This window comes from Rhipicephalus sanguineus, chromosome 10 (genome assembly GCF_013339695.2).
Source record: "Rhipicephalus sanguineus isolate Rsan-2018 chromosome 10, BIME_Rsan_1.4, whole genome shotgun sequence".
NCBI classification, from domain to species: domain Eukaryota; kingdom Metazoa; phylum Arthropoda; class Arachnida; order Ixodida; family Ixodidae; genus Rhipicephalus; species Rhipicephalus sanguineus.
Genome location: NC_051185.1, coordinates 68,937,761 through 68,950,786, shown reverse-complemented (window position 1 = coordinate 68,950,786; position 13,026 = coordinate 68,937,761). Strand labels below are relative to the sequence as shown.

The 13,026-nt window shown below is 47.0% G+C and overlaps 1 protein-coding gene across 1 annotated transcript; it reads left to right on the top strand.

The window, feature by feature from the left end:
- The first annotated feature begins 2,117 nt into the window (after window positions 1–2,117).
- On the top strand, window positions 2,118–11,895 carry LOC119372081 (uncharacterized). Its single transcript, XM_049420111.1, has 5 exons — window positions 2,118–2,625; window positions 3,270–3,399; window positions 3,818–3,951; window positions 8,048–8,165; window positions 11,685–11,895. Exons 1-5 carry the CDS (start codon window positions 2,532–2,534, stop codon window positions 11,893–11,895), a joined length of 687 nt encoding a protein of 228 aa, XP_049276068.1. The 5' UTR covers window positions 2,118–2,531.
- The last annotated feature ends 1,131 nt before the right edge of the window (window positions 11,896–13,026 follow it).

The window sequence follows — 13,026 nt, the reverse complement described above, 5'->3', positions numbered from 1 at the left end:
TATATAATGTAACAGTGAACGCGTACGCATCAAAATTCACACTTGTAAATTTTTAACTTCGGCCAACCTTGTTCGATTCGAGCAAAATTTTAGTTAGTACCCCAAGTGTTTGTATTTCTTGTGGAAAGTACAATATGTTCACTCTGAAACAATTCATTACGGTTGCTGCATCTGCCCAGCAGAGAAGCTTTTTATACGCTGCGCTGTCAGCAGTTTTTACTAGTTACCGTTCTAACTGATGTGCATTCCTGCTCTGCTTACCGACCAGCATGCGGGTCGGCAAGCAGAGACTGCGCGATGGAGAAAATACCTCTGAAAACAAATTACCGTTTTCGCAATATCACATCTTTCGACAGGCGTACAGCAGCAACAACACTGGTAGCAACATTCTTTGTGATGCATCGTGCACGCAGAGAATACATAAAGTTGCAGCAACCTTTCATATTCTACTTATTCGCTCGCCTAAAGCGTTCATCAGCAAAGTATTCAATGACGTTCAGTCCTTTAGCGATATTTTTTTCTTTTTGCGAGAAAACATGTAGAGTCTAAAAACATTATATACTACAAAGTGTCGCAGTACACCGCCCTATTCGCACGCGCCAATAGAGGACTCCGGTTTTCTGTTTTTTTTTTGTGACGGCGCAAAATTTATGGGTAAGAACGAAAGAAAAATGGAAAGACGGTTCCGTATCACACAATCACTGTAAAGACGTAGAAAGATAGCACAGACGGCACCACTAAAAGTTGGACATTTAAGCATGAAGTATTGTCAACTTGTCAAATTCAGGCAATTTAAAATTCAGTGCCTGTGGTAAGTAACTCAATACGTCTCGTATGGACGCTCATGACAAAGAGTGAGTATTTCGCATAATAATATTTCTCGCATCCCCTTCTTAACATTAATATGTTTCCTTATATGTTGTAATACAATATCAATTTTGCTATTTCACTAAGTCGTGAGTAGAAATTTTTCTGCTGTACGTTCCTGTACGCTCAGGCTATTTTGTATTTTTGCACAACACCATTATGACTTAGCTCAAGTGGAATGTATATAAATATGTAAACAGTAGGCATGACGGTAACAGTTTACAAAAGCAAGAATAAAGAAAAAGAATTATTTTGGCAGCTCGTTAAGAATGAAATATTGCAGTGAGCATACGGGAAAACGATGCAGATGCCTAGTTAATATATGGGATACAAAAAATACAGCTAATAGAGCAGTTGTGTTAGCAAATAAATTATGCTTTTATAAATATTGAATAAATATTGCAGCAAGAGAGATTCAGTAGGCCAAGTTATACTTTGTTAGGTAAATGCATTTTTTACTATATTTAGCGCGAGTACCGGTGATGCGGTATACTTGTTAAGATCACGTTTGAGCGATTTTAGAAGCAACAGCTCCTCGAACCGACGAAAGGTTTTGAAAACGCGAGCCCAGAATCCAACACGCAAAGCCGCCAGCTGCGTCAAGATTCTATGGATATGCAATACTCTAAGCCAGGGGTCTCAAACGTACCTAAGCTAGCGGGCCGCAATCACGAAATTTGATCCCACGATGGGCCGGAATAGGGAAGAAGGTAGGAGCGGGAGGGGGGGGGGGGGGAAGAGTTTGAATAAAATGTCGCCTGACGTTGCCATTTGAAGGAAGGCCTGTCCCATCGCTCATACATGGGTCATTTCTAAAGGAAATTTGATGTCAGCTTCTGAGAAATAGATCGACACTGATCAACAGAATGACTGAAACCTGGACGCCGATTCTAAAGTATACAGCTTTTGCTCCACGCGTATGCTTTTATACATCGTAACCGGCATGGGGTGCCTCATGAAAAAAAAAATGCTTGAGCCAGTCCCGCTTGGGCAGCTCATGAACATACTCCTTAAAAAATATATAGAAAACTATGGGACGAAGACAGTCATGTGCGAGCTAGCGAAAAGTTCGCGGACCGAATGCGGCCCGTGGGCCGCGAATTCGAGACTCGTGTTCTAACTTAAAGTTCTGTGTATACAGTTTTGCAAGTCATTCCTTTACACTAAGGTATGAGTGCTATGACGCTTGCAAGGCAACTTAAAAATAAGCTCCTCTTTTTCTTTGCTCTTATCCCTCTGAATGCTTCTTTCATTTTTGAGTTTTTGCGTTGCAAGGATCACGTTTCTAAAGCAATATCAGGGAAACAGCACTCTTCCTTGCCTTTCGTCACCGCAATAGCCGACATTCCGTCACAATATAATGTAGTGAACGTATGGCGCGGATGTTGTGGACAAGGATGGGCGTTGACGGCGCGCTTGTCCCGGACTAACTATACGATAAACAAGTAAAATGGCACCTACTCGTACATTGGGCCACGAGCGCCAGTGCATGCGTATGACCGACACGATAACACTGCAATCGGTTGACTACTTTTGCAACCGTCCCTCGTATTTTCACGGCGCACATTTGCACCCATATCTCTGCAGAGTCTGCAAAGAGGCGGGATATACAGCTTCTCCCGCGGGTTACAAGACTGCTGCAAGTGACTACGCACCTGACGAGCATGGAGTCAAGGTGCACGTTTGCTTTGAAAGAAACGGCGGTGATCACCGTGGCGGGCATTCTGATCGTCTCCTTGTCGACGGCTACAGGGCAATGTGAGTGATACGAATACAAGGCAAATTTGAACATGTAATGATATTTAATTTCAGGTTATTGGAAGTAGACTGCATAGAGGCATGGGCGTCGGCAGGATTTCGTCTTGGAGGTTGCGAAACCGCGTTGCATCGCCCTTGGGGGAGAAGGGTGAGCTGGTGTGGCTTGGGTGGGGTCAAGTACTAGCCTGACGCTGGGGTGAGGAGGGGGTGGTGGGGCAGGTGGCCTTCTTGCAACTACCTGCTGACGCCCATGCAAACAGATCCCCAACATGAACAAGTGTTGCGTTGAAGTTCCTGTCCGCCGAAAATGCGTACAGCTTAATTTGCACATAATACATACATACATACATACATACATACATACATACATACATACATACATACATACATACATACATACATACATACATACATACATACATACATTAATGCACTTATTTTACACACGTATATACGATTACACTAACCTACACACTCTAATATGCAAGCTGATCGCAGTATCCGTAGGCACCAGGCCCTTTTATTTCAAGGCGTTGCTGAAGCACAAATGTGCTTGAGCAATCAGATATTCTGGTTTGACTGCATAGTAGATATCCAGAAACAGGAGCCTCTATTTCTCGTTATTCTTTTTTCTTCTTTTTCAGCTGTTGACAGATGTGACCCGAACTCGGTAAAAGTGTGCTACGCAATGTATATGACCGTGTTATGGCGGGAGGAGTTTAAGCCTAGCCCAGAGGGCGAGTACGACGAAGAGGAGCTCAAGAGAGGTTGCAGGTATTGTGCGGCTGTTTTATATAGCCATTTCTTTCAGCATACGGCGGCAAGTCATCTTTTCGTCCACTTTAATTTTTTCACATATATGTCACAATTACTAAAAATAACATTCCCTATACTTTCCTCGGTTGATTGTCTGTCAGTTCTCGTTAATTTTGTGTCTAACAAATAATAGTGCATAAATATCCACTTGCAGGCCTAACAACGATCTTCCTTACGTCATGTGCGGTGACGTTTAATGCTGTAACTGACCAAAGTTCGCGTATCATATTTTCAATCAATCAATAAGTCGATCGCTTATATGAATTTGATGAGAGTAGGGCGAAAAATTTGAAACTTCACATAACGACAATGACCACCTTGCGAAAGCTCTGCAGGATGTTTATCTGTCGCTTTGCAATCAATTTTTACATTGCAGCATCATCAAAGCAAAGTCGCCATGTCACCAACGTCTGGCCAATTGCTCTGAAGCGGTGACTGGGGACCTCAGGATCCAGGAGAGAGGATACGAGGCGATGCGCAACATTATCTGCGATGTCAACTCACTGAAAGGTGGGTGCATACATATGCAGGGGAAGGAAAAAAAAAAGAAAACCCAGAAGATACGGTTGCGAACTTCACTTAAGTGAAGTGTTTTATCAACATAATCATACGCCTGATTACGCCCACTGCTGGGCGAAGGTCCCTGCCATGTTTTCTCAATTAACCCGGTGTTGTGCTTGCTGCGGCCGCGTTGTCACTGCAAAACTTCTCAGGCCCGTATTCTGAAACGCTGCTTACCTCAGACCATTTCCTTACCTTACGTGAGGAGTCCTTAATGCCTCCTTGTTTTAAGGAGCTGCTTGAGGGAGCCAGCGTATTCTAAAAGCTTCCTTCCACTTTCCATAGCTAGGGGCCGGCTCAGTAAGGCAAGGCGCGTGTTTCAAAAGTCTGGGTTCCAGAGTACCCCTGATATACTAATTAAACATTCGCTTTCAAGTAGGAAAAAGGAATATTTTTTTAGCATAATGATGAATAATAACGTGTACACTGCTTTTTCGCGTTATGGGTGCACAGCTTTTTCCGTTTCCTTAACTTTCGCCTGTTGCAGCAGACAATGACAGGATGGTCGAGCAACCGTGGAGCTCATTGCGTTCATTGATGCGTTTCAACGGCCTGTTATGTGGGAGCGAGTAATAAAGATCGTTTAAAAGATTTAGGATATGGGTGAAAACGATTTTCAAAACCAAACAGTGTTAAGCTTGTGAAATTTCTTCAATTTGGTGTAATTTTATCTCGAACGTACTTATGTACAGGTAAATTATTATGTTTACATTCAAAACAAGGGTGTGTCTTGGGACGTGCATCGCGCCTTTGTGGGCCGACCTGTTGCAAGCAAAACGAGACAGTCTTACAGCAGCGTTTACCAGGAACCCAAGTCCTGATAGTCTTCAGATATGTGTACGATTTCTTAGTAGCCTTACAGTGTAGGGCATCGGGGTTGTATTCTGAGTTGTCACAAATGGTCAGAATATTTGAAGAATATCTATCGTCCCTGGCCATAACACGTATTCCACACTATGATTACATCCGGTTCCACACTATGATTACGTGCGGTTTCTCGATTTCACCAGTGATCATGTTTGCTGGACATATGAAGCACGCTCGTACAAACAATCTTACAGTTCTAACTTGCCCACAGTAAACTTGGCAAAAGGATTATTGTTCAGGGTTGCTTCTCCGAAACATTAAAATAGTCCTGCTTCCACGGAGTAGGCGCCAGCCTTCAGGCGCGGGCCATTCACCTGTGAACTGACGAATTGCTAATCCCAGTGGCTGAGATAATCCACAGAAAAGGAAAGGAGGGATTCCTGGGTATACACTGTAGCGCATGCGGCTGCACCGCTGGGTTGCTAAGACCAAGGCGATTTTCTCCTACCCGGACGACCACACCTCCATCATTGTGGAATAAGCTCGCATGGCACGTGAAGAATATTCATGCATAAGAAGCGATCGTTAGCCTAATCCAATCAAGATCTGTCATTCCTGGAAGACTCCGGAACGAACGGTGGGCGATGAGGGGGCCTTTCTCTATGTACTGTTTCGCATTCCTTGTGTCCATAGGTTGACAAACTCACTTATGAGTCGACTCATTCAGACTCACTCAGACTCAGATCGAGCCGTGAGTCTGAGTGAGTCCGAGTGAGTAATACTTTGGTGACTACGAGTCCGAGTGACTCCGGTTGAGAAAAATTTTAGTGAGACTGAGTCCGAATGAGTCCGGTTGAGGAAAATTTTGGTAAGTCTGAGTCAGTGTGCCCTAAGCGTCAGGGCGGGCGTTGTAGCGGTGCAAGATGTCGTTGTGAAGGACGAACATCTGTATGGAGCGGTCAGGCTGTGGAGATTGCAGACCATCTATAATAGGCCGCAAAGACAAGTCGCGGCGTTGCTCAGCAGCCATGTTGACGAAGTCTGCAATGGAGAGAACGAGTGCTTCATGGTCATCTTCCGTCGTTTCAGGGGGATCGACTGGGTGCCGAGACAAGCAGTCGGCATCCTTGTGAAGTTGTCCAGATTTATAGGATACAGAAAATGTGTACTCCTGTAAGCACAGCGCGGAGGCGTCCCGTGGGGTCCTTGAGCGAGGAGAGCCAACAAAGCGCATGATGGTCTGTAATAACCGTGAAGTGTCTGCCATACAGGTACGGTTGGAATTTCGTGATAGCCCAGACGAAAGCTGCACTCTCGTTCGGTGATCGAATAATTTTGTTCCGATGGCGACAAAAGGCGGCTTGCGTACGCGGCGACGCGGTGCATGCCCTGTAGATGTTGTGCAAGCACTGCGCCTATACCGTGGCCACTGGCATCCGTACGAAGGTCCGTAGTGGCAGAAGGGTCGAAGTGTGCCAGAACTGGCGGGTTGGTGAGGATGGAAACGAAGGATGAGAAAGCGTGCGCTTGTTGTTGGCCCCAAGTGAATGCGACGTCCTTTTTCAGTAGGCAGGTCAGAGGATGAGCTACGTCGGCGAAGTTCTGGACAAAACGACGGAAGTAGGAGCACAGTCCAAGAAAACTGCGGACGTCCTTGGCCGAGCGGAGAGTGGGGAAATCTTGAACTGCTCGGACTTTCCCGTGGTCTGGTTTCACGCCCGCAGCGTCAACAAGATGGCCGAGTACGCAGATTTGGCGTTGTCCAAAGGGACATTTCGACGAGTTAATTTGAAGGTTAGCACATCGGAAAACATCAAGCAGTCTGGACAGGCGAGTAAGATGGTTTTCGGAGGTGGTGGAAAAAACAATAACATCGTCCAGATAACAAAGACAGATGGACCACTTCATGCCTCGAAGGAGAGAGTCCATCATGCGCTCGAAAGTCGCGGGAGCATTACACAAGCCAAAAGGCATCACCTTAAACCGATAAAGTCTATCAGGGGTCACGAAGGCAGTCTCCTCTCTGTCTTGATCTGCCAGTACCCTGAGCGCAGGTCGATTGACGAGAAATATCTGGCGCCGCGCAAGCAATCGAGTGCGTCGTCGATACGCGGGAGAGGATACACATCTTTCTTGGTAATATGGTTGAGATGGCCGTAGCCAACACAGAATTTCCAGCTATTGTCCTTCTTTTTAACAAGGACAACAGGGGAGGACCAGGGACTGGAAGAGGGCTCTATTATGCCCTTATGAAGCATTTTATCCACCTCCCGTTGTATAATAACACGCTCCGGTGTTGACACACGGTATGGCCGTCTGTGAATGGGTCGAGCATCAACGGTATCAATGCGATGGGTGACCACGGATGTCTGGCCCAAATTACGGTCGTCGAAGTCAAAGATGTCCTGGTAGGAAACGAGGAGGCGGCGGAGAGCAGAGACTTGCTCTGAAGTGAGCTCTTCGGATATCATTGGCGTGAAGCGGTCGCAAGAGGAACGTGAAGCGAATGACGGCATTGAAAAATCTGGTGGCGCATCTGTGGTCAAAGCGGAAACTGTATGGTCGGCCAGTGGTGTCAGATGTGCAAGTGACATGCCGCGAGAAAGCACTTGCGTCGAGAAGCCAAAAGTGAGGACGGGAAAAGAAGTTCGATTGGCGGTAACTGTCACCAACGTGTTGGGGAGCGTGACATTGCGCGTCATGGCGACGTCGGGAACCGGGACAGCAACATAATGACCATGGGGTACTGGTGGGAATGGCGAGAGATGGACTTGGACTGCGGCTTGCAGGGGAAGTCGAAGGACCTCGATGGATCGTAGACGAGGCGGGCCGGCAGGAGCGGTATCTGAGAAGGAAGGGAGTTCTAGCCGAAGAAGTCCTGCAGAGCAGTCGATAAGCGCAGCGTGTGTGGTCAGAAGGTCAATGCCAAGGATGAGGTCATGAGGGCAATTTTCTAGTACAGCAAACAGAACTGACGTGTGATTATCATAAATTGTGATTCGCGCAGTGCACATTCCTAGCACAGCAGGAGTACTCCCATCGGCTATACGGACGGTGGGAGCAATCGCGGGCGTCAGAACTTTTTGGAGGCGGCGGCGGAGGTTTGAGCTCATGACAGATATTTGTTCACCATTATCAATGAGAGCAGTGACAGGTATACCATTAACGAGAACGTCAAGAAGATTGCATCGCTTGTCAGGACTAACGAGAGGACTTTCAGTCCAAATCGTGTATGCAGCGTCACCTCCGGGGGCTGCACCAGCTAGTTTCCCGAGTGGCGGTCAATCGAGACCGAGAATGGCGAGGTTGGGGCGAGCGGGACTGACGGCGCTGGGGCGATGCGAGCGGGACCTTAGGTGAGCGGCTGGCCCGATGTTCCGACAAACGCTCCGCACTTGTCTCAGCGCGGAAGGACGGAGCATATGGCGCACGTGCGGAGCGGGAACCCCAATTGTTGAAGCTTGGCCGAGGTGATGAGGTCCAACGGCTGCGGCAATGGCGGGCTATGTGTCCTATCCGATGGCACGTGAAACATATGGGCCGATCATCAGGTGTACGCCATTCGGCTGGGTTTCTTCGCGGCGTGGAGGGAAGGGTCGGAGTAGCAGCAGCAACGACTAGAGCAGCCGTGTATCATTATCAGCAACATCATTTCGCATCATTATCATCATCATCATTTCCAGCATCATCATTGTCATTTTGTTTCATCTACAGTTCTTTATTCACTCCCCCTCTGGTCACGTGACCTGCGTGATACTACTACTACTACTACTGCTGCTGCTACTACTACTACAGCGGCACAGGGTCGACTAAAAGAGCTCCGCTGTAAAAGAAGTTATGTATCATGTTGCGGCGCTTAGGAAGTACATTGTTGTCACCCTTGTTCTTGTCGCAGTTGCTGGTGCTGTTATCATTGTTGTCACCATCTCCGTGAAACCACGCGTAATTTTTTTTAAGTTCGTCTCTTCGCAATACAATCACTCGCAGAATCTCATAACGCCATCAAGTGCTTAAACTTGGAGAAGATGGAAGAGTGCGCAAGAACGCTGATGCCAACGTCCAATCCACAAGATGCCGGGAAGCCACCTCTCCCGACGCTTCGCTGCAAGTGAGTTTCGGCCCATCACAATCAATCTTTCACAGCCCCGGAATTGAACGCCATTTGAATATACATTCACTTTGAGCTAAGAAACACTTACATGGGTCGGAGAGAGAGAGAAGCGAAAGAAAAAAATAAAGGTAGTGAGGTTTCGTGGAAGTGGACTATTGGACAGATTGTAGTACTCCCGCTTCTCACCTTTCCTTTTTTTGTTTCCTTTCTGTTTGTTTTTGCGCACCTGCTCTTCTTTCCGCTCCTCTTTCCATCTTTATTTCCCCTGCTCCCTAGTGTAGGGTAGCAGAGCAAATGTTTCAATTCTGGTTTACCTCCCCGCCTTTCCCTAATTTCTCTCTCTCTCTCTGGTTCGCTGTTGTATTATACTGGGTCAAGAGCCAGCTAGAAAGGCAAGATGAAAATGAAATATAGCTGTACAAAGGGAACACGCATACGATAGTACGCGTTGCCACTCAGTGGGCATTGTAGGCAGCCCTCAACAGAGGTCCACATCGAAGCAAGCTTGAACAGAGAAAGCCGGCCCTGTTGGACACATCTTGGCAGGGATAATGTAAAAACGGGGAAAGAAGAGAACGTTTCATGACCAACTATCGGTGTATTTATTTGCACTTGTCCCTTCGAAAATGGCACCGTAAGCTCAGAAGCCCTATCAACTTCTATATAAACACAACAGGAATAAGCCCAGCGACTTGTTCGTATTGCGGTGGGACAGCGAGGAACCTCATCACTAGAGACCGGATTTTAGGCAAATGCCTACTTTGTTCCTTACGTTCGTAATAATAATATCTGGGGTTTAACATCCCAAAACCACAATATGATTATGAGGGACGCCGTAGTGGAGGGCTCCGGAAATTTCGACCACCTGGGGTTCTTTAGCGTGCACATAAATCTAAGTACATGGGCCTCAAACATTTTCGCCTCCATCGAAAATCTTTACGTTCCTATCGCCCCATTTTGATATATGAGCATGAATTAGAGGTTAACTATTCAACCTCAAATTTCGCTTTCGAGTGCGGTTTGAGACCGTTATTCATGTTACCAGGCAACGCTGACTGTTCGGAACTCTACGGGGTTCAGCCTAGTCCTCTAGTTCCACCAACTTCTGGAAAACAAGCGCTAGCAGCAGTGAAATGGGACGCGCCGGCCACCATAAGCCGCCGCGCTGACATGGCGCGGGAATTGGACGAATGCGAAATTGCGGAGCCGTCAGAGGAGAGGAGAGTGAAGAACAAAAGAAAGAAAAATGTGTTGTACACGCGGCTTTTGTGTTGTTTGTAATTTACGTCTTAAAGGGGTGGTGCCACCAAATTTGTGGCTTGCGCATTCTTTGCTGTAAGCGTTTCCTATAGCTCCAGGAAGCATGATGCACGCACCAAGATTCATGTATTCTCGCTAAATAACTTAATATCGCTTTTGATTTGGACAACTTTCGGTTTCGGTTTCTGAGCGCCGAGGTTGGGCAGTGACGTAGAAGTGTAGGAGGCGTGGTCACGTGACCACACAAGGCTGTGACGCACATAGCCAGGAAGCGATCGAAACTCGGGGAGTGATGTAGCAACCGATGCTTTGCCGGTACTACAGTGAACTAGAATGTATTCTAGTTCATTACAGCCGGTACGTACGTTGCGGAAGTGGCAAAGGTCCGGAGGTCACTCACGTTACTACAGCAGATTTGGTGTGACGTCACTACAACTTTCGTTGCCCATCCTACAGATCTACGTCACTGTTGGCGCGCTAGCGATGGGTTTCGATCGGGAGAATGAGCATTTAGGTACACTTTGGAAGTGAATTAAAATATATTCTAAGCGTTTGCTGTGTCCAACCCTTCGTGTGGAATGTCCTTGCATACAGAGGAAACCCACAACAGGCTTGTTATAGCCTCGAAATTTGATGGCACCACCCCTTTAAGGTGTTCACCGATATGGGAGAAATTGACCCTACGTGATTAGATCCGGCCAATACGAGGCATTCCTCCCTTCTGGTCTTTTAGCGGTCTGGCTACCTGCTCCCGTGCTGCCCTTCTTAGCCATGCCGAAAAGAAAGAGGCCCAGGAGTGTTTTGATTCGACAGTGGACAGTTGACTCACCATCCTACTGAATAAAAGGAGTGACCGAATTCTGCGAGCCGCGCGGAAAAAGGACAATTCCACGGCCATGTTCAACTGCTGGCGCCTTTGGGCCATGATAACGAATAATATTTTTTGCTTTCCTGTCGTAGATAGAGGTCGCGCACGTCTTTGTTTTGAAATTATTTGAATTGATGTGAAAATTTACTGTGCCTACATTAACGACGTTGGAGGCCTAAAACTTGGGTTGCCTGCCTATTTTCGGCGTCTAAAACGTTGTACTGCCTGCCTATTTTTGGTGCCTAAAACGGACTTTCTTAATGATTAAAAATTCGGCCTCTACTCATCACAGAACATGAAAAGCTTATTGACGAATTCGAGGAGCGAATTTAGCAAGTTTCTGCGAACTCCGAAGAATGTCTGCAGAAGTGTGTGGCAAACACCTCTAATCTTTTACAAAAAGATTAGTGAACAGCGGTGGTGCTTACGCGAAATTTTTGCTATACATAACAATTTTCCGACTGTAAGAAACAAAATGCTTTTTGTTTCATTAAAATTCGTTAAGTATAACAAGCGATATGAACAATGAATAGGGAGTTACTTTCCGCTGAGCCTCCCTCTATTAAATGCCTTACACATTGCGATAGTCCGCAAGAAGGAACCTCGCTACAAACTTTTCTCCGATGTTTGTTTCAGTGAAAATCCCGCGGAGATTGCCTGCTTCGACAAGGCGTTCAACTCGTCCTGCCCCCTGTCTATGGAGACGGCCAAGGCAGCGGTGACCAGAGTAGTGAATGCCGCAGCCCTACTCAAAGGCTGCGAGTCATCTTCAAACGCAGTCGTGGTTTCCGGAGGTTTTCTCGTTCTGCTGGTTGTTCCCGTTATTCTGAGTTGGTTGAGAACGTGACCAGCGGACTGAAAGGCAGAAGCTGGGCTAAATTCAGCGTTTGCCTTACCTATGCTTATGCCTATACTTATGGGCCTTGTCGTGCCGGTGTATTTCGATCCATCCCGTCTCGGCAACCATGCTGTTGCTACGATAGGGCAGCGTCGTACCCGGACTCCGTTTGGTAGCGTAGTCGAGTCTCCGGGTTGAGGAACTGATGCTAGCAAGATGGGAAAACAATAACAAGTTTACTGGCACTTTTGAACACTCAATTACATAGTGACAAGGTAAGAGTTCAGCGACGAGCGCATTGGATGAGCCTGTTACCGAGGGCTCAGAGCCCCATTTCTCACTCAGCACCGTCGTTTTAACCCCTCAGTTTGGCTCCTCCTTCTTGATGACCACCAATCACACACACGACACCTCCCACCATGGCACAGTCCATTTCACTGTCGCTGAGGGGTCGTTGCACACTTGAAGCAGCAAGGGTCCGGCGGTTGACGGCACGCAGGTGGGGGAAGCAGGACAACAGGTTCCTCGGGCTTTCTCCTGCAGTTCTTTCCCCGAAGGCAAAACGTGCTTGCTCCTGCAGTTCTTCCCCGAAGGCAGCAAAAGGTTTGCGGAGACTCCCGTCCAAACATACCCGTCAGGTGGCGTCGGCAGCGTGGTAGTGGTGCTGCTAGAGGACGGACGTGTTTTTCGTGGGCTCCGGAATGACAGCGTCAGATAAGTGCTTTTTTTTTTGCATGATTCGAGCTTGTTTCTTTAGTTAAGCCACTAGATTGCAGCTTAATAGAGCTTACAACTTTGTGCTGTTGGTACAAAGTGGTGTGACAGTCGCTTCGGGTGTTTTTTTTTTAATATTTGTTTTTTTTTTTGCCACCACGTGGCTGAAAGGTGCACAGGTGCTTTGAAGTGTAACATACTTGCGGAGTTTTGTGATATCATTTGGCTTTAAGTGTATCTAATCTGCCGCGTGAAGGCTCTATAGCCATGGTCAAAAAGACCGTAAAGTGTTCAGGATGCGGAATGGGGCGGAAAATAGAGGTTTGTGAGGATGAGACGACAGAGAGAGCTGACGCCAAGTGTAAGCAATGCGAGTTAGAGGCGAAGATGGAAATAATGATGGCCGCCCAGAATGAGCTCAAGGTG